The following is a 25,410-nucleotide window of genomic DNA, read 5'->3' as shown; positions in this document are numbered from 1 at the left end:
AACTGAAATTGAACTGGTGTGTTTAAAAGCATAGTACAACTCATGAATGCACAGCAAACCATTATTTTTCGCTGGAAACAATTGAAGACATGCTTTCTGAACCCGACAGTGCACTGGAAACTGTAGCATAACCCAGCGATTAATGATAAATTGTGGATGATGCTGTTATATGTAGAGAACTGACTAGAAAATTGAAGTAAAATGCAGGAAGATATGTGGACAATCAGCATTTGGTGCAGGGTTGACCCTTAGCATAAATAAATGCAACATGTTGTGCATAAATAGGCAGAAAAGACAAATTATTGAATTAGTGCATGATTGCAGGACAATCGCTGAAAGCAATCACCACCTTGTAGTAACTCAGAAACCCAGTGTCAACACAATAGATTATGACAGAGATTTAATTTTACTGCCCTCCAGCCCCAAATTTTACTTTTGTTAGTGTTCATCTTATAACTTCATTTCAAGACACTATACATTCTGTTCAGATGGTCTTCCAGGTACTTACTCATCACTAACAATTGTGTTGGCATTGGTAAATCTTAAAGCTTTAATTTCTTTTCCGTGAACTTTAATTTGCTTTCCAAATTCTCTTCGATTTTCTTTGTCACATGATTTGTGTGTGTGTGTAGAGAGAGAGAGAGAGAGAGAGAGAGAGAGAGAGAGAGAGAGAGAGAGAGAGAGAGAGAGTGAGTGAGTGAGTGAATAACAGTAGGAATAGGCTACAAACCACACTCACATCTCAGGGACTACCTTCCTTTTCATGCCCAGCAAGTCTCATAACTGCGATCTTGTTTCTGTAAAAGTTGTAGAAAACCTTTTGCTCCCTCCATTTCATCACTGCTGCCTTCAGAATTTGAAGGTGTGTGTTCTAGTTAACATTGTCAAAAGCTTTCTTTAAACTACAAATGCTATAAAAGTACATTTGTCTTCTTCTGTCAATCTTCTAGGATAAGTTTTAATGTCATTATTGTCTAACGAGTCCATATATTTCTCCAGAATCAAACATAAACTTCCCCAAGGTTTGTTTCTACCTGTCTTTCCACTGTTTCAGAAAATCAGGTGAAAGATTTATCCTGTCAAGCATTCCTCAGAAATACTTTTGATTACCTTCTCATTGCTTATTTACCTTTGTACTACTCACACAGTAATCACAGAGGTTTTGGAATGAAGTGTCAGGAAATCAGAGGCTCCTTATGTGTGTGAAGTTATCTCAGGACCTAGATTGTCTAAGGCACCTGCCCTTGTAATCATTATTTTAACAGCATATTTATAGAGTCAATTCTTAAGATGAGCATCTTATTTATGGTGTTCTCAAAACCTGAAATGAAACTGGCACTGTTATGGCCATAAAGCTTCCTGTAATCCTCCAAGCAGTCACACAAAAAGTGCTCCTGATGCCTAGAAAATTCATTGACAGGACAAATAAGTTTTTTTTTTTTAAACAGAGAGCAAGATATTTATGGCAGTGCAGAAGTTTCCTTGAAAAAATATCCATTAATGGTGTGTCATTCCTGATGATAGTGATCAGTTTTGCAAAATTAAAGAGAAGGGTGGTGCATCCTTAAAATATTAAAGACATTGTGGCACCATATAGTGGAGATGTTGAGTCGCAGATAGGCACAACAAAAAGATGATCAAACAAGTAAGCTTTTGGCCAGAAAGGCCTTCATCCGAATTAAACACCACACACACACACACACACACACACACACACACACACACACACAAAACTACACAGACACACAAATGGACATTCCTGTTGCAATGGCAAGACTGTTTATTGGTACTCGATTATTGAAAGCAGTTGGGGGAGCTTATGGAGGTGGGGAAGAATGCAAGGAGGGGTTTGCCGGAAAGAGACAGGTCTTCAGACAGATGACTTAGTGCCTGGACAAGACGAAAAGAATACAAGAGGTGGAGCAAAGAGACATGTAGGAAGAGGGAGAGGGGTAAAATACAGCACAAGACTCTCTGAACCTTGTAGATGGGAGTTATCTCTCCAGCATATCCTGCACTCTTGCAATTCCCCTGGCTGATATGTCTACTAATCTGTTCCCAGTGCCTCACCTTAGCCTTCCCTTTCTCTCTTCTGCCCTCACCACTCCTCCTCTGTTCGGATTGTATGCTGCTTTTCCCCACCATTTTCCTCCCTCTCTCGACCCCCTCCACATGTGAGCATTCTCTCTCTCTCTCTCTCTCTCTCTCTCTCTCTCTCTCTCTCTCTCTCTCTCTCTCTCCCTCCCTCCCTCTCCCTCTCCCTCTCCCTCTCCCTCTCTCCCCCTCCCCCCACCACCCCCTCCCTCCTCCCTTTCCCTCTCCCCCATCTCGCCCTTCATCTTTTTCCTCCCCTCCCTTTTCTCCAGTCCATTTCCGTCTTCCTACATTTCTTTTTTGCTCTTCCCTTTTTTCTCATAGTCACTGAAGGCCTGAATTGTATAATTCTTAGAAATGGGGTGTGATTCACTTTGTACTAGGAAAGAACAAGTTGGTGTGGACTGAGATAATGGTGAAAAATGAAAAATCCCTTGAATCTCTGCTGTTCGGGGGAGGGGGGAGAGAGAGAGAGAGAGAGAGAGAGAGAGAGAGAGAGAGAGAGAGAGAGAGAGAGAGAGAACTTCATTTATGATTTAAACCTACTCTGCCTACATTTGTACTCCTCAATCCATCTTACATTGTGTGACAGAGGGTACTTCTGATACCATTAATCCCCCCCTCCCCCCTCCGCCTTTTTTTTCCTGTTCTAGTCATGAATAGTGATAGGAAGAGTAATTGTCACTAAACACTCATATTAGCTCCAGTTTCTCTGATTTTTTTTGTTGTGAGGAAAACATAATCTACTAACAGCAGAAAAAATCATAATGCTAAGGAGGAATCGTGCGATGTAAACAAAAATTGGAAGGCATCTTTCTGTATCTGAATGATTCAAATTTCAGGCCAGTCTTAAAAGAGTGGCATTAATAGCACCATGTGGGGGTGCAAATCAGGTTTGCTTTAAATACATGCTGTAATGGTCATGAGCGTTAGTTACCTTTGAGATTTGACATAGTGAGTTGGTAGTAGTAGTCAAAAATGCCATTAAGACGACAAAGACACCATTATCAATCCATCACTGAGTTTGAATGAGGTGCTGTAATAAAGTCATGAGAATCTGGATGCTCCTTCTGTGATATTGTGGAAAGAGTTGGCAGGAATGTAGCCACTGTACAAGACTGCTGGCAGCAGTGGTCATGAGAATGTACGGTTGCAAGAACACCGGGCTCTAGATGGCCACGTGGCACTACCAAGAGGGAAGACCATTGTATTTAGCATATGGCTCTCTCACATTGTACTGCATCTGCAGCAGCAGTTGGCACCACAGAGACACAACAAAGTGTCTCAAATCATTTACTTCAAGAACAGCTCCTAGCCAGACACCCTGTAGCATGGGTTCAACTGGTCCCAAACTACTGCCATTTGCGACTACAGTGGGGTCAAGTGAGTGCTGATTGGATGGCAGGGTGGAGGTCTGTTGTGTTTTCTGATGAAAGCTGGTTCTGCCTTGGTGCCAGTGATGTCCATATGTTGGTTACATGAAAGCCAGTTGAGGGCCTGGAATCAACCTGTCTATGTGCTAGATGTTTGGAATTACACCTGGAATTATCATCTTTGGTACAATTTCGTCTGACAGCAGGTGCACTCTCATTGTCATTCTGTGCACCCTGACTGGAAATTTGTATGTCAATCTAGTGATTTGGCCTGTGTGCTGCCATTCATGAACAGCATTCCAGGGGGGTGTTTTCCGAGAGAATAACGCTCGCCCGCATACTGCTGTTGTAACCCAACATGCTCTGCAGAGTACTGACATCTTGCCTTAGCCTCATTGATCACTAGGTCTTTCTTCAGTCAAGCACATATGGGACATCATCGGACAACTCCAGCGTTGTCCACAAACAGTATTAACTGATCCTATATTGACCAGTCAAGTGCAACAGGCATGAAATTCCATCCCATAAACTGATGTCCGGCACCTTCCCAGCACAAAGCATACATGTTTGTGGGCTTGTATTCCACGTCCTGCTAGTTACACTGGTTACTAATGTACTAGCATTTCACATTTGCAATGTCTTATCTTGTGCGCACATTAACCTGTGATCTTGCAATGTTAATCACTTAAATGTGTTACCTAGACAAATGTCTACATTAATTATTTTTTTTGGTGTTGCAATTTTGTCCCCATCAGTGTATGCTGCTCAACTCTTCCATGAACATACTCTCTTGTAATTTCAACAGCAAACTTCTTCATGATACATAATCCCTCTCTTGTAGTGACTGCCACTGAGGTCGGTTGACACTGCCATTGTGTTTTTCTGCCTTCTCGTGAAAAATGCTCAAGAATTGGTTGAGCAATTTGTTTTGTAAGCCACCTGTTTCATGGATGAAGTACTTTTCCTTTAGATTGTTCCAGTGAATATCAGCCTGTTGGCTGCTTTTTCAACAATTTATTTTATGTGGTCATTACACTTTTGGCCACACTGTATGGTGAATCACAGGTATTTTAAGGTGTTTATTGTTTCCAGTGATTTTTCAGTAGTAGCATAAATGAACAGAATTTCTTTACCTATTTATGCACAATATGTTCCATTTATTTGTATTCAGGGTCAACTGCCAGTCCTACAACCAATCATTGATCTGCCGCCAGTCCTCTGCCACCGTAAACTCTGGGCATGCTTCAGCAACCACAGTTTAGCACAGTGGTCGAACGTTGTGTGTCACAGGGAAAGGGGATCTCGGCTTGACTGCCTGGACTTCGAGGATGGAATAAACCTCTGTAAAAAAAATTCTCAATCTCAAGGTGTGCTGTGTTCTTATGAGATGCATTGCTATTGGGGGGGGGGGGGGGGGAGGGGGGGGGGGAGCAGCCACTAGCGGGCAACCTCTGGGAAACCTGCCACACCTCAGTTGTATAAGGCGTACCTAGGCATGCGGGTCTCTGTTTTGGTGGACTTGTATTTCCCTAGCTGTTTATGGGACCGAGACGGATCCTTCGAAATTTTCCCTTCCTGCTCCCAGCGGAAGGGTGGGTTGCTAGAAGCTAACACACCCAGTCTAACAAGAGGGCCCAGGTAGCCAGTCCTCCAGATGTGGGAGTAAATCAGAACAATGTAGTAAAGAGTAACAGTACACAGGCTGGCAATCAGAATGTGTGTTTAGTAACAGAAGGGCTTGGAAGGAATTATTAGGTCTCTCAAATCTGTAAAGCAGTTTTGAAATGGAACACTATTGGTTGAAACATTCAGTTCCCAACAAGCTGTTAATCTAAAGAGAGCTAAGTGCCTGGGGAAATATGCCATTGACACAGAGCTCCACAGCACCCTGAACTTCAGCAAAGGTGTTATGTCATGTAGAGATCTAGTTAATATTCCTATAGGAGAATTTATCCAACTTTTTGTTCTATATGGCTGTGAGACATGGAGTATCTGGAAACAGGACTTCCATAAGCTCCTCGTTTTTGAGAGAAAAGTGCTTCGGAAGATCTTCGGTTTGCTTTTGGATGTAGACACAGGGGAATGGAGGATCACACACAACCAAGAGCTTTAGGAACTATACCAGCAGCCCAACATAGCAGGACCTGTCAAAGGCAAACGAATGCAGTGGGCCAGCCATGTGGCCTGGATGAAAGATCACAGATGGCCTCAGAAGCTCCTGGATTTTACACCTACAGGAAAGGGACCTCCAGGGAGACCCAAAAAACTTTGGAAGGATGGCCTCCATGAAGATTTAAACCAAGCATCAATAAATGTGGACCGATGGCAGATAGCAGCAATGGACAGAATTCAGTGAAGGAGGAAACTTGTAGCAGCATGTGGTCCACTGGGCCTGATCATGTAGAACAAGAGAAAAATATAAGAATTGAGGAGCAAGTCCAGAGGGAGTTGTTGGTGTTCAGAACATTATGAAATGGCGGTTGGAGAACTGGTGAAATCCATCTCCTCCTTTCTTACCTTCAGTAACAACAAACTCACAGAACACATCAAGCCGGGCTTTCTTTGCCTAAACGTATGGCCATATGTCCCAAACCTGATGTGCTGTTTTAAATGCCAAAGTTTTGGGCATACCATGCTAGCGTGTAAAGGAGAAGCGATGTGTGGCAGCTGCGGTAAGATCGCTGATGAAGGAGTTGGTTGTTCATCTCCTGCACAATGTATAAACTGCTCTGGAAACCACCCTGTATGGAGTAAGGGCTACAGAATCTTCCCACAGGAACGCAAAGTACAGAAAATAAAAACAACAAAGCATATCCCCTATGATGATGTCAATAAGTTCTACAAGTCCATGCAGCCTTCCACATTTGCTTCAGCTCCAGCAAAGCCCGCAAAACAGAGAAAAGCCAATGGGAAGCAACAACAACAGGTAAAATCTAGTAATAAACTGGCAGACCATGTCGATGTGATTCTACATAATGCTTCATCTGACTCTTCCCCAGAGCTGATAAGTATGAGATGTGTGTGGTGGCAATCATTTCACCCCACAATTAACCCTCTACCTGCTGCAGTCTCCCTACCCCAGCAGAGAGACAGGATGATGGTGCTACCCCTGTGATAGATGGCTCCTATACTTCAGTGGAACTTGCAGGGGTTCACAATGCATGTGGAGGAACTTCAGCTACTATCTCATGATAGACCACTTTATCTGTGTCTCCAAGAGATTAGTTTCCTTCACCATATACCCCTGAGCTATGAGGCTATGTACTCCACAACAAGGATGACCTGAGTGGAAGAGAGCTAGAGAAGGCATAGGTATTTTAGTCAGTACTGACTACCACTCCTCACCTCTCTTCCTTATGACAAATTTACAAGAAGTTGCCATATCAGTGCTTGTATGTCATTCATTGGCAATATGTTCCCATTACCTGTCCCCATTTGATGCGCTGGACGAAGAGGCTCTCAACCCCCTTACACAGCTCCCCCACCCCCTCATCCTGTGTGGTGATTTTAGTGCACGCAATGTGCTTTGCGGCTCTGCAACTACTTGCCCCCGGGATAGAGTAATTGAGAGGCTTCTCATATCATCATGTGCCTATTTGCTAAATACAGGAACTTCTGCACTGCAACTGGGTTGTTCTCTGCCATCAATATTTTGTTTTGTTCTCAAGCCCTTGCTCACATTGATAAATGTGATAAATGGGAAGTGGTCGATGAATTGCATGGAAATGATCACTTCCCATTGTGGATTCACCTACCAGATGGAGTGGAGCCTGAAAGGAAACCACCTTGATGGGTGCTCAGTAGAGCAGACTGGAGACTGTACAATCAGCTAGCCCAGTTTGAACATCATGTCATTGTAGAGGTATAGGTGGATTATATTACCCAAATGATCCACCGCACTGCTGAAGCATCCATTCCACAGTCGATGAGACAACCGAAGAGGCAGCCTCTTCCTTGGTGGAGCTGCTCTGCAGTGAGGATTGGGCATATGGCTCTGTGTAGGTTCGATCTAGCCAATTGCAGAGAATCTTGTAGCCTTTCAGATGGCATGGGAAAAATGTCAGAAGACTATTCGCAAGAGCCAGAAGAGGTTGCAGCAACAGTTCCTGGACACCATAAATCATTCCACGAAGAGTTACACTTTATGGGAGACCATCAGGAGAATTTCTGGAAGAGAAGGGAGGTGTCTCATGGCTTCTGTAATGGGGAATGGCACTCTCCAAACCAGACTGCAAGACACTGCTCAGAGTATGGCAGCCTATTTTTCCACAGTTACTGCAACTGCCGGTCAGGATCCAGACTTCCAACACCACAGAGCAGTTGCTGAGAGAGCCACTTTGGAGTTCTGCTCCACCATTGATGAAGATTACCACTGCCCATTTTCCATGTGGGAGCTGGATTCTGCATTGTCTATGGCTCATAACACATCCCCTGGTCATGACAGTCCATTACAGTAACCTGCGGCACCTCACAAGGCAAAATAGAGAGATCCTCCACGCACTTCCCACTGCAATTTCAGTATTGGGTCACTTTTCTGACTCATGGTGTGAGGAAATTTTAATTCCTCTTTTAAAACCTAGGAAAGACCACACGTGCCCAAGTAGTTATCACAGTGTTGCCGTCACTATCTGCATGGGAAAGATCTTGTAGCAAAAGGCCGTCCGCTGCTTTGTCTGGATCTTAGAAACCAGGCAACTCCTTAGTCGCTTTCAGTTTGGGTTTAGGAGGTATCGCTCCATTTTTGATAACCTGCCACTCCTGGAGGCAGTTATCCAGCAGGATTTCCTGCACTGGTATCATCTTCTGGGTATATTTTTTGACATTGAGAAGGCTTGTGATACTACTTGGAGACATTTTATCTTTGAGCAGCTTCACAAATTGGAGTTTCGTGGCTGTCTTCTCATTTTTATTCAGTCCTTTCTCTCGCCATGGTATTTCCGATACAGAGTTGGTGACATTCTGCTTGATTGCTTTGAGCAGGAGAACGGTGTCCGTCAAAGTAATGTTTTAAGTGTGACTGTCTTTGCCATAGCTATTACTAACATTACATCAGTAGTGAAAAGTTCTGTCCAGTGTTCTTTGTTTGTGGATGACTTATCTGTGTTTTGCTCATCTTCAAGCCTTGCAGCGACAATGAGTCAGTTCCAGCTAACTCTTCGACGTTTGGATGAATGTTCATGGAAGAGTGGTTGTAAGTTTTCAATGGAGAGGTCTTTGTGTATTCTTTTTCCATTTTAAACTTTCCGGAGTTGAGGATAAGGGACACTTTCCTTAATTTTAAAAACATGGTGATGTTTCTAGGCCTCAAATTGTAAACTCACATGTTTGCCCATATTAAGGCCCTAAGTATTTTAAAATACACTCCTGGAAATGGAAAAAAGAACACATTGACACCGGTGTGTCAGACCCACCATACTTGCTCCGGACACTGCGAGAGGGCTGTACAAGCAATGATCACACGCACGTCACAGCGGACACACCAGGAACCGCGGTGTTGGCCGTCGAATGGCGCTAGCTGCGCAGCATTTGTGCACCGCCGCCGTCAGTGTCAGCCAGTTTGCCGTGGCATACGGAGCTCCATCGCAGTCTTTAACACTGGTAGCATGCCGCGACAACGTGGACGTGAACCGTATGTGCAGTTGACGGACTTTGAGCGAGGGCGTATAGCGGGCATGCGGGAGGCCGGGTGGACGTACCGCCGAATTGCTCAACACGTGGGGCGTGAGGTCTCCACAGTACATCGATGTTGTCGCCAGTGGTCGGCGGAAGGTGCACGTGCCCGTCGACCTGGGACCGGACCGCAGCGACGCACGGATGCACGCCAAGACCGTAGGATCCTACGCAGTGCCGTAGGGGACCGCACCGCCACTTCCCAGCAAATTAGGGACACTGTTGCTCCTGGGGTATCGGCGAGGACCATTCGCAACCGTCTCCATGAAGCTGGGCTACGGTCCCGCACACCGTTAGGCCGTCTTCCGCTCACGCCCCAACATCGTGCAGCCCACCTCCAGTGGTGTCGCGACAGGCGTGAATGGAGGGACGAATGGAGATGTGTCGTCTTCAGCGATGAGAGTCGCTTCTGCCTTGGTGCCAATGATGGTCGTATGCGTGTTTGGCGCCGTGCAGGTGAGCGCCACAATCAGGACTGCATACGACCGAGGCACACAGGGCCAACACCCGGCATCATGGTGTGGGGAGCGATCTCCTACACTGGCCGTACACCACTGGTGATCGTCGAGGGGACACTGAATAGCGCACGGTACATCCAAACCGTCATCGAACCCATCGTTCTACCATTCCTAGACCGGCAAGGGAACTTGCTGTTCCAACAGGACAATGCACGTCCGCATGTATCCCGTGCCACCCAACGTGCTCTAGAAGGTGTAAGTCAACTACCCTGGCCAGCAAGATCTCCGGATCTGTCCCCCATTGAGCATGTTTGGGACTGGATGAAGCGTCGTCTCACGCGGTCTGCAGGTCCAGCACGAACGCTGGTCCAACTGAGGCGCCAGGTGGAAATGGCATGGCAAGCCGTTCCGCAGGACTACATCCAGCATCTCTACGATCGTCTCCATGGGAGAATAGCAGCCTGCATTGCTGCGAAAGGTGGATATACACTGTACTAGTGCCGACATTGTGCGTGCTCTGTTGCCTGTATCTATGTGCCTGTGGTTCTGTCAGTGTGATCATGTGATGTATCTGACCCCAGGAATGTGTCAATAAAGTTTCCCCTTCCTGGGACAATGAATTCACGGTGTTCTTATTTCAATTTCCAGGAGTGTATGTTAGCCACAGTACATAGGGGGCAGACAGGACTTGTCTGCTCTGATTTTATAAAGCCTTTGCGCACTCTTGGCTAGACTATGGGAGCACGGTGCGTGGATCTGCGAGACCCTCTTATTTATAGATCCTGGACGCGGTGCACCATGAAGGGATTTGGTTGGCCACTGAGGCGTTAAAAATGAACCCCATACCAAGCCTCTGTGTGGAGGCTGGTGAACCACCACTTCACATCAGGCGACAGCTACCAATGGTGCACCACGCATATAAAACACACTCCATGCCATACACACCTGCATACCATACCGTTGCTCAGCCTCGAATGGAAAGTTTTTTTTGTAATCAGCAATGAGCAACAAGGCCCTATGGGATGCGCACAGAGGATTGCCTTTTAGAGATGGGTGTGGCCAGTGTTAATGTTTTACATCGAGGTTGGAGCAGATTTCCACCTTGGCTCCTTGAGAGGCCCAGACTTATTTTAGACTTGATCAATTTGAGAAAGATAGTACACCAGTTTTTACATTTCAATCTCTGTTTTTTAACATTTTAGATATGTATCACAGTTTCACAGTAGTTTACACTGATGGTTCCAAACAAGGGAATTCCCTTGGCTGCTTATTAGTGTTCCCCAACCATGTTACCAGGATTTGCGGTTTTGATGAGTATACTGTTTTTTCAGTGGAGCTCCACATGATCCTTAAGGCACTGCAACAGATGCATCATATTCAGGGCAAACAGTTTCTCATCTGCCCCGTTCCCTTAGTGCCTTACAATCTCTACAGAACCTGTACCCAGCTGAGAAAATTGCCCAGCTGATATATGACCAACTATACTTGCTCCAATGACAGTGAAAGCAGGTGTGATTCGGCGGGGTGGCAGGACAAGTGCAGTTCTCCTGCAGGCTGTTGTTTCTGCACATAGGAAGTTCATGCAGTTGTGGGATGCGGAATGGCTGGCAGTAATGGACAATAAGCTACAGTTGGTAAAGTCAACTACCTGACTGTAGCGTTCCTCCTGTTGGTTGCTCAGATGGTGTAAAGTGACCCGCACACGTCTTCACATTGGACACTGCCTTCTTACACATGGCTCCTTACTACGACGTGAGGATCCCCTTTTTGTGGTGCTTGTGGTGTACAAATATCTGTATGCCAGTTATTACAGAGTGCTTTGTATACCGTGATGCAAGGGCAGAAGATAATATCGATGGGGATCTGCCCTCTATTTTAGCTGATGATGAGACGAGTGTGACTCAAGTTTTAAAGTTCTGTAATGTGTCTGGATTCTGGCCTAAGCTTTTAGACTGGAGGCTTTAGTATGTTGCAGAATGGCTGGCTCATCCTCTTTTTTTTATTTTTTATTTATTTTTTTAATCCAGCAGTCTGCCAGTCACATCCATCTGCTACATCGATTTAACTCCTCCCAACACTTTTTTCATGTTTAGTTGATATTTTAATATTAGCATGATACTTAGTTTCATGCTACCTTGTAGGTACACATGGCTTTCCATATTTTATTACTTTTCATTTACACACTGTTTTATACTCCTGTTTAGTGTATTTTCCCGACACTCATCTCAAGGTATATTCGTGGGTGTGCTGAAGACCTTGCCGTCATATGCCCATACCATCATCCTACCTACTGCTTGTCTACGTGTAATTTGATAACAGCATTATGGCACTGCTATCTTCGTAGAAACAACTGCATTGTCTGGATAGCCACGTGGAGCTGCCAATTTTATCCACTAGATCATTTACATATATTGTAAATAGTAATAGTAATAGTCCTATCATACTTCTTCAGTACTCCTGAAATTACCAAAGGAGGATTTGGGCAATCTTTGAAACCAGAGGTATCCATGCACCAGAATATTTGGTTTGCATTCCTATTATTTTATTCAACTCTGGTGTAATCCTCAGATGCCTGACATATCACAGAAAATGATGTATGTCTGATGTTGTTTAGAAGGAGGTTTTTGCATATTACGTTATTGTTTAAAAGGATACTTCACTGTTATTTGTCTAGGTTAAAATATAAGTAGGTGTGTGGCACACAGTGTCTTTGATGTGAAGGTAAGAGACTGACAGATATTGAACTGTAACTCTAGTAGATGATTTTTTCAAGCCAGAAATATATGGAAGAGGATAGATTGTTGCTACTCACCATAAAGATGACACGTTGAGTTGCAGACAAGCACAAAAAAATACTGTTCCTAACTGCCAGAGATGTGCTTGAGGTATGCTTGCATGTCTAAATGAATGTGTGTGTGTGTGTGTGTGTGTGTGTGTGTGTGTGTGTGTGTGTGTGTGTGTGTGTGTTTTTGTGTGTGTGTGCGTGCATATGCAATATGCATATGTATGTGTTTTATTTTCTGAAGAAGACTTTGGCTGAAAGCTAAATCATAACAATTTTCTTGTTCTGCCTGTCTGCAACCCAATGTGTCATCATTATAGTGAGTAGCAATCTTTCATTATACCATTGATATTCCAATCTGGAGTTTCTGATGTTCGACTTTTCAAGCTAACATTAATATATCTTGCTCGAACAGTCCATGGGTATGCTGCCAGTTCATAGTGTCCAACGGGCACAATATTTCGGCAATCAGACATGTCGCCATCGTCTGGTGCACTGACGAACTGTTCGTCAGCACACCTGACGATGGCAACATGTCTGATTGTCGAAATATTGTGCCAGTTAGACACTGTGAACTGTCAGTATACCTGTGGACTGTTCGAGCAACAAATACACCGGGAGAAACTGAAGAATCACTTAATATATCTTGCTTCTTGAGATAATGGCTTATGTAATGCTCTTTTCTAAGGGAGGGATAATTCTCAAATTAATGTTGAACAATATAATGAAAATGTTATTTGCTATATGAAATAGAAGATATGAAGTGAGATAGCAGATATGAATTCCCCAAGATTCATATCTTCTATATCATATTCCAACAAACATTGTCGTTATACTGGTTCAACATCGGAGGAGTAAAATCTAACAGACGAAAGGTGCTAAGATTAGAGTCGAGTTAAAGATACCACCCCACCCCACCCCTCCCCTCCCCTCCCCTCCCGTTGCACTTCTGTTAGTTTATCTACGTCTTTCCTCATATATATTATCGCACTGTTGATGTAGTATTTGAAATTCACAGGTTGACAATAATGAAGAACCGCCATGTACCTCAAATGAAGACTATGTTACCTGTTTACAAGAGGTATACAATGATGATAATGAAGGCAATGATAAGTGGAACTTGCTGTCACCACCACCAAAGGTAATATCATATTGGAGTAGTAGTATAGGTTTTTTTTATTTAAGTATAAATTGAAGTCAAATTTAGGTATGTGTTCCACAAGAAAAATGCACAGAAGAGTGTATCTCCCCATGGAAAATATTTTGGTTTGAATATAGTATACACAAATAGATATTTTCTCATATTAAATGAGAACATGTTGCTAATTTGGTCCATGTGCATGTGTGTGTGTGTGTGTGTGTGTGTGTGTGTGTGTGTGTGTTGTGTGTGTACTGAATGTGGTTGTAGTTTTTGTGACTTGCTTTTAATATGATGATGGTCTGCGTATTTCCTAAGGTGTAAGGTAAAATTAAGCATTAATGTTATGTCTCCCTTCCAACTTGTATTGCCTTAACTCACTCTCTCTTCCTCTCTTTGTGGTGTCAGTGTTAGACTCATTCATTCATTCATTCATTCATTCATTCGTGTGTTCCACTGATCCCATCAAGAAGGATAACTTCCAGTAATGTGGAATAAGTCAAAGTATACATTAACGTAAGACAAAGACATCATAGAAACATAATCTGTGTATGTATTATATTAATAATAAACTATCACTTTACTGTGTGATGTATGACAATTAATATCTACTTCTGGTGCTAAAAAGTCATTATTTTTTGTTTGAAATTGCATAATATTAGTCTTTGTGAAATTAAGGCTTAAAGTGTAAGCTCTGAACCACTTGTAGGTCTATGCATCTGTATTCTGAGCTGTCTCTGCTGATGTTGAGTTTGGACCCTTCAGTAAAATCATTGTGTCATCAGCAAACATTACAGTTTTTGAACTTTCCTTTAAAGACATTGGAAGATTATTTATATAGGTAGAAAGAAGTGTAAACTCCATACGAATCTCCATAGCAGTCCACATCTTATGTTCTCCCCCCCACCCAACTCCAACCCCAACCCCCCTTCCCGTCTGATCACATATTCGTGCCTGAAATACAGTCTGTTAATGGGACCTCCTGCTTTCTGTTATGGAGGTAGGATTGCATCCTTGCAAGAGTGATGCCATTAATCTCATAATACTTTAGTGTCCTAAGTAGAATTTTGTAATCCACACATTCAGAGGCTTTGGCAACGAAACAGAATATATCAACAAAATATTCTTTCTTGTTTAGCCCAGCTAGCACTTCATCTGTGAGATCTTGGATTACCTTCTGTGCAGAGAATCCTATATGAAAGCCAATCTGAGAGGAGCTTAACAACTTCTACTCAGTGAAATGAGTCATTAATCCATCATACACCACTTTCTCCAATGCTTTTGAAAATATTGGAAAGAGTGGTATAGATCTGTAATTAGAAGTGGTTTGCTTGTTTCTAGTTTGTAGATTGGTGTTACTACAGCATATGTAGGTCTGTCAGTAAATATGCCCTGAGTTATTGATTGACTAAAAATATAGTTTAAGGGTAATTCTATAAAGTTAGCACAAGATTTCAATATTCTGCCAGGAACACCATCATAGCCAACAGGATTACTACTGTTTAGCAACCTGATAGATTCTGTAATCTCCTTAGGGGTTGTACTTTGTAACTATTGTCTGTTGACAGCGCATGCAGTGACTGCACAAGTAAATCTAATGCATCTGTATTTACTTGTTTATTACTAGGTGCAGTGCTTGTAGTCCTGTGAGAAAGTAATCATTGAGTTTGGTGACCAGTGATTTGAAAGTGTCACCACAGTCTAACATAACAGTTGCGACACTCACTGCTGTAAAAGTTGTTACAGTTTGACAGCTGGAGCAACAGTAGTGCTCGAAGCGGCAAGAAAGGGGAACTTCAGAAGTGTTGTAAACATAAAATTTGTTTTGCATCCCTTTCGTACATTTTTTTACAAAATATTTGAATTTTTTGTGCCTCCAAGACTTTGTGTAATATCAGCAGACATAGATGTTGCTAAAAATGATTGTAAAATAAGTGCAAGTAGCGAGTAAAATCGTGAAACCAGTGGCATGTTACAACACATTCGTGAAGAAGCACTTTTGACGTTGGATAGAACTGCAGCTTGCCACGTTGATATCAACAGAATATAAACACATAGATTCACAGACGTGTACCTCTACATGCAAAAGGGATTGATGCCCCATTTGTCGTTCCGTTGGCCTGCTGTGTTTCAGTCATTGTCGCCTGCTGCCGCAAGTACGACCTTCATCTGTATATTATTCTAAGTGGGACAAATATACAGTGAGTGTAAACACCAAGTTCTCTAATCCAATAACACTGTCACAAGTGCTGTCATATGTTAAATTTTGCCATTAGAGACTTTTCATCCAATGACACATGCACTAGTTAATCAGTTTTGGAGAACTGCTGTACCTTTTGCTTTAAAAGGTGGAACATATTGTCACTTATCCCACATGTTATTTGTATGCCTTCCACATACCTCTGTAATGTATGCACTGATGGAAACATGAAACATTTTGACAAAACCTGTATGCCTTTGTGCTGTAATATAATAAATTTAGAGCAAACAGATTATTTTTGTCTTTCCATATTGCAGGTGGCATACTAATCTGGCTTAACAAGAAGTCAGGGGCTCCTTTTTAAAATATCGGGATCCTATAGTCTTCAAAATTGGTTTATTCCTCTTCACTTGATCCTTCTGATACAGTTTCTGTTGCTATCTATACTTAAAAAGGTAGGCACTTTCCTTGTCATGTAACAGTTTTGCACGAAGTCTAGCGATCTGCATGTTCTGATACTCCACATGCTTTTTCTAGACACTAATGACTGCACTTAATTTTACCACTTTATCGGCAAAGCATGTCTGTGTTGATGATTCAGATGAATCTGGCACTGATATATGGAGAGTTGAATGGATGTTTCTGTGCCATGGGAGTGTGTTACAGTTGTAGACGGATAGTAGAACCTTTGTGGCAGTTTCCTCTTCAGTGTCAGTTGGGATGGCTTATCTGGAATGCCAAGCAATGTGGTTAACTGCATTCCACATGAGTTTATTATTGTCTGTGTTTATGAACTGGTTTTGTTTGATGTGTAGCGGACAAAACTAAGTATTATTGTAAAGGAAAACAGGGTCTTTTTTTCATAAGATGTTCTCGTCTGCTGTTCACTATCAGTTTTCTGCTCCTAAAACAAAACATTAATCATCAATGTACATGTAGTTTGCAAGCGAATATCCTGACAATACAGTTTAGTAACATGGTGGTATATACCTCTCAGGCTGAACTCAACAGTTTAATTACTGGCCACTTGGCGCGCTGCTGGTGCAGTAGGCAGCAAAATCAAGGTGAAGTGTTGTGACTGTTATGTTAGACTATGGTGTCACTATTTCTACCTGAGCTACATTCAGGTTGGGGGAGGGGGGGGGGGGGGGCGTTCAGTTTCATTTTGATTACTAAGTTTTTTTTTTTACGTCATTCTAAAGAGTTTTTCCCTTCCAGAATGAGATTTCCACTCTGCAGCGGAGTGTGCGCTGATATGAAACTTCCTAGCAGATTAAAACTGTGTGCCGGACCGAGACTTGAACTCGGGAGCTTTACCTTTCGCGGGCAAGTGCTCTACCGACTGAGCTACCCAAGCACGACTCACGCCCCGTCCTCACAGCTTTACTTCTGCCAGTACCTTTTCTCCTACCTTCCAAACTTTACAGAAGCTCTCCTGCGAACCTTGCAGAACTAGCACTCCTGAAAGAAAGGATATTGCGGAGACATGGCTTAGCCACAGCCTGGGGGATGTTTCCAGAATGAGATTTCCACTCTGCAGCGGAGTGTGCGCTAATATGAAACTTCCTGGCAGATTAAAACTGTATGCCGGACCGAGACTCGAACTCGGGTCTGGCACACAGTTTTAATCTGCCAGGAAGTTTCATATCAGCGCACACTCCGCTGCAGAGTGGAAATCTCATTCTGGAAACATCCCCCAGGCTGTGGCTAAGCCATGTCTCCGCAATATCCTTTCTTTCAGGAGTGCTAGTTCTGCAAGGTTCGCAGGAGAGCTTCTGTAAAGTTCAGAAGGTAGGGGACGAGGTACTGGCAGAAGTAAAGCTGTGAGGAGGGGGCGTGAGTCGTGCTTGGGTAGCTCAGTCGGTAGAGCACTTGCCCGCGAAAGGCAAAGGTCCCGAGTTCGAGTCTCGGTCCAGCACACAGTTTTAATCTGCCAGGAAGTTTCAGTTTTTCCCTTGTTCTGCTTGTTCTCAGGGTTATGTTGAGCTCTCTCTTCCTAGCACAAGATACTTGTCCCAAGAGCTATCCACTCCTTATCCTTGCTTCTGTTTGATTTTGACCTTATTTGTTTCAGGGAAAAATAAGATTGAAAGTGCTGTAGAAATATATTTAATGTGTCACATTTTTTAAATTGCACTAAAAAGTGCAAATTTCCCATATCTCCTTAAAGACACCTAACCACATGCAGGTTGTCCTGAAAATATGTGATTGTGAATTTTTAATAATTATGAAAATACTTTTAAGAGTTAAAATGTGAAAGGGTGGAGTACATGGTACAGATGATAGCAAGTAGGTGAACTGCTCAAGCATTGGATGACAGGTAGCATAATTGTACGGAGGTGAACAATTCATGTATGAATTATGTATTACGTGTGCCCCACATTTTTCATTTTAAATCTTACAAGTACTTTGAAGCTATTAAAAGCTCATGATTGGACATTTTGAGGACTATCTGTATGGGGCTAGAAGAATTTATATTATACTTTCTAGTCTGATTGTGTGTGTGTGTGTGTGTGTGTGTGTGTGTGTGTGTGTGTGTGTGTGTGTAATTTTGCAATTGATTTAAAGCATTTTGATGAGATTGCAACAGAGATATGTAATACATTTCAGGCTTATTTCAGTTCTCTTCACCTGACTCAACCAGTACATTGCTTCGTGCTGCGTATATCACACAAAAAAACTGTGAAGGTAAAGATAGAGATTCAAGCTCACATGGAGGCTTACCAGCAATTGTTCTGCCCACAACTCATTTGCCACTGGAACAGGGAAAAGACCAAATGGCAGTGGTACACAATGTACCTCCGCCACACTCCAAACAAGAAAGCGAATTAATATTACGTTTTCATCCATTTCTGACATTTAAAATTTCGAGTCTGTAGCTCATTAGGAAGTTGCTTTAAAATCAGTTGCAAAATTTGTACCGAACAGATAGACAGATGAGAAAGTGACCTAATAAAAACATGGTAAAAAATTTAATTTTCCATCAACACTGCCTACTTTATAAATTTCTCCTCTTTCAGTCTTCACATGCTTTAAATCCTTACTGTTCTGCTGCAATCTCTCTTTTTTGCACTCCATTGCAACATACGTTGCATTAATTTCCTTTCACTTTACTACTTCCCTTCGCTTTTCATCATATTAAAATTTTGTTGTTGACAAATAACTTAAAACTTCACTTTTAATATTCTTTGATTTACATATCAACATAATAATTTTCATAAAACTATCTTTTATTCTTCTTTAGCATTAATGTAGACCATTTTATGAGTCTCTTTCTAACTGTGTATCGCCTGAGATAGAAAAATTGACAGTTCATCTACAACTGGCTACGAAAAATGGCGCAGAACTTAACACAAGGTTCATTTGCATTTTAGTGTATTAAAACATTTTCATTAACTATTTTTGCAGCCATCTATTATACTTCTGCTACTGATTAGTCAGAGATGTCCACTTATTTGTACTGTTTAACTCAATGTGCCAAATGAATATGACATTTTTTTACCAATTAGGATGTTATATTTATTATTCTTAGTTACATGACTAGTTTCAGCTTAACAAACTATTTGTATTATCCAGATCAAGGTTCTATAGACATGAAAATGGCAGTGATCTCTCATGATGTGCTCTTGTCCCATGGTTGTTTATAAATTATTGTAGAAATGATACTATTCATGATGGTTTTCAGTCAGTGCACTTAAGGTGGGAAATAGCTGTACAGTTTATCTGTGCTCTTGCTGCTTAACACTAGGAATTCAGCATCTAATATGTTTAATATTTTAGAAAGCACTCTTTCAATGAAGAATGAACAGCAATCAGAGTACATAACACTGAGGTGAGGTGACAATAATCATGGGATAGTGATGTTCACATATACGGATGGTGTTAGTATTGCTTACACAAGGTATAATGGGGCAGTGCATTGTCAGAGCTGTCATTTTTATGCGATTATGTCCACACAACGGTAATTGACAGACTTTGAACATGGAATGGTAGTTAAAACTAGATGCGTGGGACATTTCATTTTGAAAATCGTTGGGGAATTCAACATTATAAGGTCAACGACTGACAGCAGCAGCGTCAGCATAGAGTTGTCTGTGCTGAAATACAAGCACCACTGTGTGAAATAAACATAGAAATCAATTTGGGGTGTACGACGAACATATCCATTATGGCAGTGATGCAAAATGTGGCCTTAATTGGCTATAACAGCAGACGACCGACACGAGTGCCTTTACTAACAGCACATTGCCTGCAGTGCCTCTCCTGGTCTTGTGACTGTATCTGTTGGACCCTAGATGACTGAAAAACCTGTGCCTGGTCAGATGAGTCCCAATTTCAGTTGGTAAGAGCTGTTGGTAGGGTTAGTGTGTGACACAATCCCCACAAAGCCATAGAACCAAGTTGTCAACTAGACACTGTGCAAGCTGGTGACAGCTCCATAATGGTGTGGGCTGTGTTTATGTGGAATTGACTGGGTACTCTGGTCCAACAGGACAAACCATTGACTGGAAATAGTTATGTTTGTCTACTTGGAGACTTTTGCGGCCATTCAGGCACTTCATGTTCCCGGGTAGTGATACCATGTCACCAGGCCACAACAGTTGGCAACTGGTTTGAAGAACATTCTGGACGGTTCGAGCAAATGGTTTTGCCATCCAGATTGCCCATCATGGATCTCATCAAATATTTTTGGAACAAAATTGAGAGGTCAGTTCATGCACAGCATCCTGCACTAGCAACACTTTCACAATTACGGCTGCCTATAGAGCCTGCATGACCCACCATTTCTGCAGGAGACTTCTATCAACTTGTTGGATTGATGCCATGTCAAGTTGCTGCTCTACGCCAGGTAAAATGAGGGCCAACATAATTTTAGGAAATATCCGATGACTTGTCACCTCAGTGTAAAATTCAGTAAAACAGTCTTGATCGGAACAGGTGTTTATTTTGGTTGGCAGCTGGTTTCAGTCTATAATTCAGACAATTTTCATGCCAAATGCACTTTAATACAATTGTAGTGCTTATTCAGAAGGATTTCTGTAAAAATAAAAAATAAAAAATAAATAAAAAAAAAGGATGGTAACATGCTAAAAACATCTAGAATAATAAATCTTTGAAAACTGAACCAAGTAATTTTTCTGTACATTACTAGCAGATTCTGGAGACTTCCTCATTTACTATTTTTCTCAGGATAGTTCTGAACACATCCTTACTACTGTCTAGCATTGGCAGTATTAATTTTGAACTTTTATTTGTTGTTGGTCATACAGAATATCTAGGATTCTTGTTAAAGTGTAGTAACTGATCAGTGAGAGACCATCCAATTAACTGGAATTAGCCTAATTGTATAGAGGGAGGGCTGGAAATGTATTAACCATAGGATTACCAGAATAACTCAAGACTGCAGTAGAAAAATTCAATGTATTCAATAATGTTGTACATTAAGGGAGAAAAAACTGTGTAAGCCCATTATAGAAAATAAGAGTGTCACAACGTACAGTATAATGATATGCAAACAAATAATCTTTAGTGTCTAATTCACAAAGCAGAATTAAATGAAATAATATTAAGGGGTGAAATATCTTTAAATAACATCTGCTCTTTGAATGATTACCATGCACGTAAACCATAAGATTTCTTCATCTGTCAGAGATCCACACACCTACTTATTTTTCTGATACCCGACTTCTTAAAATATCATGTGGAACATGTGATTGTTCAATATGTTGCTTTAAACTTTCTCTTATGTCACAGTTATCCTCATGGCCTGTGGTGGAGACCAGTTTCCTGTCCTGTATTTGTGAACCGAACATTACAAATCTTTCTGAAAAATTCCTGATACAAAATAAGTATCCAAAGAAGCGGTATATGATGTCTGTCACCTGGGCTCCTAGATCACTCTTGGGACATCCCAGTGACTGGCAGAGAAAACTGAGAAGAGTGGAGTTTCAACGAAGCTCACAATTTGCAGCATTGTCTGATTGTAGCCTTTTGGTTCTGAGTCAAGTGGAAGCACTGAACTAGAGACTTCAAAGGTTCTGTGACAAGCGAGGCTGCGACTTCCTGGACTTGTGCCATAGGGTTAAGAACTGTAGGGTTCCCATAAATAGGTCAGGTGTTCACTACACATCAGAGGCTGCTACTCAGATAGCTGACTGTGTGTGGGGTGCAGACAAGGCTTTTTTTTAGATTAGGGGACTCTTCAGCCAATCCAGATAACAATAGCTATAGGAAACCCAGAAGTACTGATGTAAGATAGAAAGAAATGCCTCCTTCAGGTGAAAGTAATAAATTCCTAATGGTAAACTGCTGAAGCATTCGCAACAAACTGCCTGGAGTTTGAAGCACTCATGAAAAAGGTACTGAAAGCAGGTTGAAACCTGAAATAGATAGCAGTGAGATTTTTGGGGAAAATTTAAATGTATATCACAAATGGGGTGTGGAGGTGGTGTCTTTGTCACAGTAGACGAGAAACTCAAATCCACTGAGTTAGAAATTGAAGCTGCCTGTGTGATTGTTTGATCAAGACTTAGTATTGGGGGGGGGGGGGGGGCATAAAATGATTGATAATTTGGATCCTTCTATTGCCTACCAGACTTATCTCCTGATGCAACTGAAAACTTTTTTAAAGAAAACCTCAGTTCACTTGTATGTAAGTTCCCCGATCATACAGAAATCATTTAACAATTAATTGGGAAAATTACAGTTTTGTTAGTAGTGGCCATGATAAGACATCCCGTGAAACTTTACTGAATGCCTTCTCTGAAAGCTATCTAGAATACATAGTTAGGAACCCCACTCATGATGGAAATATATTGGATCTAATGGCAACAAATAAACTTGACCTCTTTAAGGATGTCCACATTAAATATGTTCAGTAAGCCATGTAAAAAATCAGTAGTGTCATATCTCAACAAGGAACTTGAAACTTTCAGCACAGAGTAGGAGTGTGTAGAGGAACTCTAGCTCAAGTTTAAAAGAATAGCTGACCTTGCACTGTATAGATATGTACCCAGTAGAGCAGTTCATAATGGAAGGGAACCTTCATGGTATATAGTCACCGTAAAGAAAATCCTAAAGAAACAGATAATACTGCATAGTAGGTGTAAAACGAAGTGTAGGGCTATAGAAAGAGAGATACTGAATGAAATGAATTTGGCTGACGAGAGCAATACGTAATTCCTTACCATAGCAGAATACTGTTATGTTATGTTTCACAGAACACAAAGAAATTGTGTAAGTGGCACAAAAGTTAGCGTCCAGTTCCTAGCGAATGAGACAGGAACTGAAATTGAGAGTAACAAAGCAAAAGCTGAAGTGCTTAACTTAGTTTTCAAGTGTTACTTTGCGAAGGAAAACCCAGGAGTATTACCCCAATTTAATCCTTGTACCCCTGAAAAGATGAGTAAAACAAGTATTAGTGTCAGCTTAGATCATTAAAACTGAATAAATCTCCGGGCTCCGATGGAATCCCTGTCAGATTATATACTGAATTTGCAGCTGAGTTAGCCCCACTTCCAACTCTATCATAGATCCCTCAAACAAAAAACTGCACCCAGTTCTTGGAAAAAGGCACAAGTCACACCCATTTACAAGAAGGGTAGTGGAAGTGATCCACAAAACTACCATCCAATATCATTGACATTGATTTGTTGTACAATCTTGGAACATATTCTGGCTCAAACATAATGAAGTATCTTGAACAGAATGACCACCTCAATGCTAACTGGCATGGTTTTCAAAAACATCGGTCATGTGAAACCCAGCTCGCACTTTTCTCACATGACATGCTGAAAGTTTTGGATCAAAGCAAACAGGTAGGTACAGTATTTCTTGACTTCTGAAAAGCGTTTGACTCAGTACCGCACCTACATTTATTATCAAAAGTACAGTCATATGGGGTATCAAGTGAAATTTGTGACTGGATTGAGGATGTTTTGGTAGAGAGGAAAGAGCATGGTATCTTGGATGGAGCACTTTGGTAAGGAGGATACAGCACGGTATCTTGGATGAAGAGTCATCTTCAGATGCAGAAGTAAGTTCAAGTGTGCCCCAGGGAAGTGTGTTGTGACCCTTGCTGTTCATGTTGTATAGTAATGACTTTGCAGACAATATTAATAATAAAATAAGGCTTTTTGCAGATGATGCAGTTATCTATAATGAAGTACTATCTGAAAGAAGCTGCTTAAATATTCAGTCAGATCTTGATTAGATTTCAACGTGGTAAAGAGATTGGCAACTTGCTGTAAATTCTCAGAAATGTAAAATTGTGCACTTCACAAAATGAAAAAAACATTGTGTCTTATGATTATAACAACAGTGGGTCACTGTTGGAATCGGCTAAGTCAGACAAATACCTGTGTGTAACACTTTGCACGGATATGAAATGGAATGATCACATAGGTTCAGTTGTGGGTAAAGCAGGTGGTAGACTTCCATTTATTAGTAGAATACTGGGGTAGTGCAATCAGTCTACAAAGTAGATTGTTTACAAATCACTCGTGCAAGACATTCTAGAATATTGCCCAAGTGTGTGGGACCCATACCAGATAGGACTAACCGGGGATATTGAATGTATACAGAGAAGGGCAGCAGGAATAGTCACTGGTTTGTTTAAACAATGGGAGAGTGTTCACAGAGGCGTTCAAACAATCTTTCTTGCCATGAACCTTGCAGTGGTTTGCAGAGTATAGACATAGATGTAGATACATCCATTAGAATGGCACTGTTATAGTATTAGCTGTGAATGAGACTGATGATGTACACTCTTTGGGTTTCTGCCATCCCAGGATTGAGTGTCTTTCTCTTCTTTTTTTAACCTTCCCCAGTATATCCCTGTCTCCTTGGCCAAGGAAGGAACTACTAGTTCTGAAAACTTGTTAGTGTATCACTTTAACTTCTACATGTGTCCGTCAGTAGTGCTACACATTTCTTCTGAAAATATCTACTGGCAAGCAATTATGCCCCATAATTTGTTAGTTTTCTTGATTGAATTTTCCTGTGGCAACTATCATTTTCTATTTTAGGCAAGAATGAACTTTTTATGTGAACTGGAAAATTATAATATCAATTAATAAGAATTTTATGAATCTATACTGCAATGCTTTTAACTGTTGAATACCTGCTGGAATTCCTTACTATGCATTTTTACTTTACATGTTGCAAGCATTAGGGGATGCTACTGTGGTCGGTATTAGTCCATTAATTTGCACATTTTTTTCTTTCCTACACCTTATATATGAATCTCACCACTGAGTAATTTAGTCACATGGACAGGAACTTCATCAGAAAACAAATTTAACAATTGATTTGGTACAGCACATTAGTCTGGACAGATCATCGCATCCATGGAAATATATATTTCTCTACTATTTGTCTCCTGAAGTCACATCTCAAAACATTGACTTGAAAAATCAGTGTGAATGAATTTCAAGTATTTAAATCCACTAAAGAAGTTAGTCTAGTCAGTCTTTTAAAGAACACCACCATACATTATCTTCTGAGCACATCGAGTGTTAGCTAAATGTATTTCCACTTTATCTGTTTCAGTCAACTTTATAGAATGATACTGGTAGCAGATAAGTTAATTTTGATATACTGAAGAAACAATCACAAACTGCATTATCTAGACTTCATTTTGAACTACAGAACCAGAGTTGTCACTTCAAGCATAACTTATTTGTCTTCACAAAATT

General features: G+C 41.4%; 1 protein-coding gene across 2 annotated transcripts in view; it reads left to right on the top strand.

Moving 5' to 3' along the window:
* Positions 1–25,410, top strand: part of LOC124788350 (condensin complex subunit 2) — a 193,444-nt gene that overhangs the window by 144,220 nt on the left and 23,814 nt on the right. For both annotated transcript variants that reach the window (XM_047255611.1, XM_047255612.1), the window contains one exon: positions 13,396–13,518. In XM_047255611.1, coding sequence (XP_047111567.1) covers positions 13,396–13,518 — 123 coding nt within the window. The remainder of the gene's footprint in view (positions 1–13,395; positions 13,519–25,410) is intronic.

The sequence above is a fragment of the Schistocerca piceifrons genome, chromosome 3 (genome assembly GCF_021461385.2).
Source record: "Schistocerca piceifrons isolate TAMUIC-IGC-003096 chromosome 3, iqSchPice1.1, whole genome shotgun sequence".
NCBI lineage: Eukaryota > Metazoa > Arthropoda > Insecta > Orthoptera > Acrididae > Schistocerca > Schistocerca piceifrons.
The sequence above is the reverse complement of the archived record's forward strand: the minus strand, read 5'-3'. Positions and strand labels throughout refer to the sequence as shown.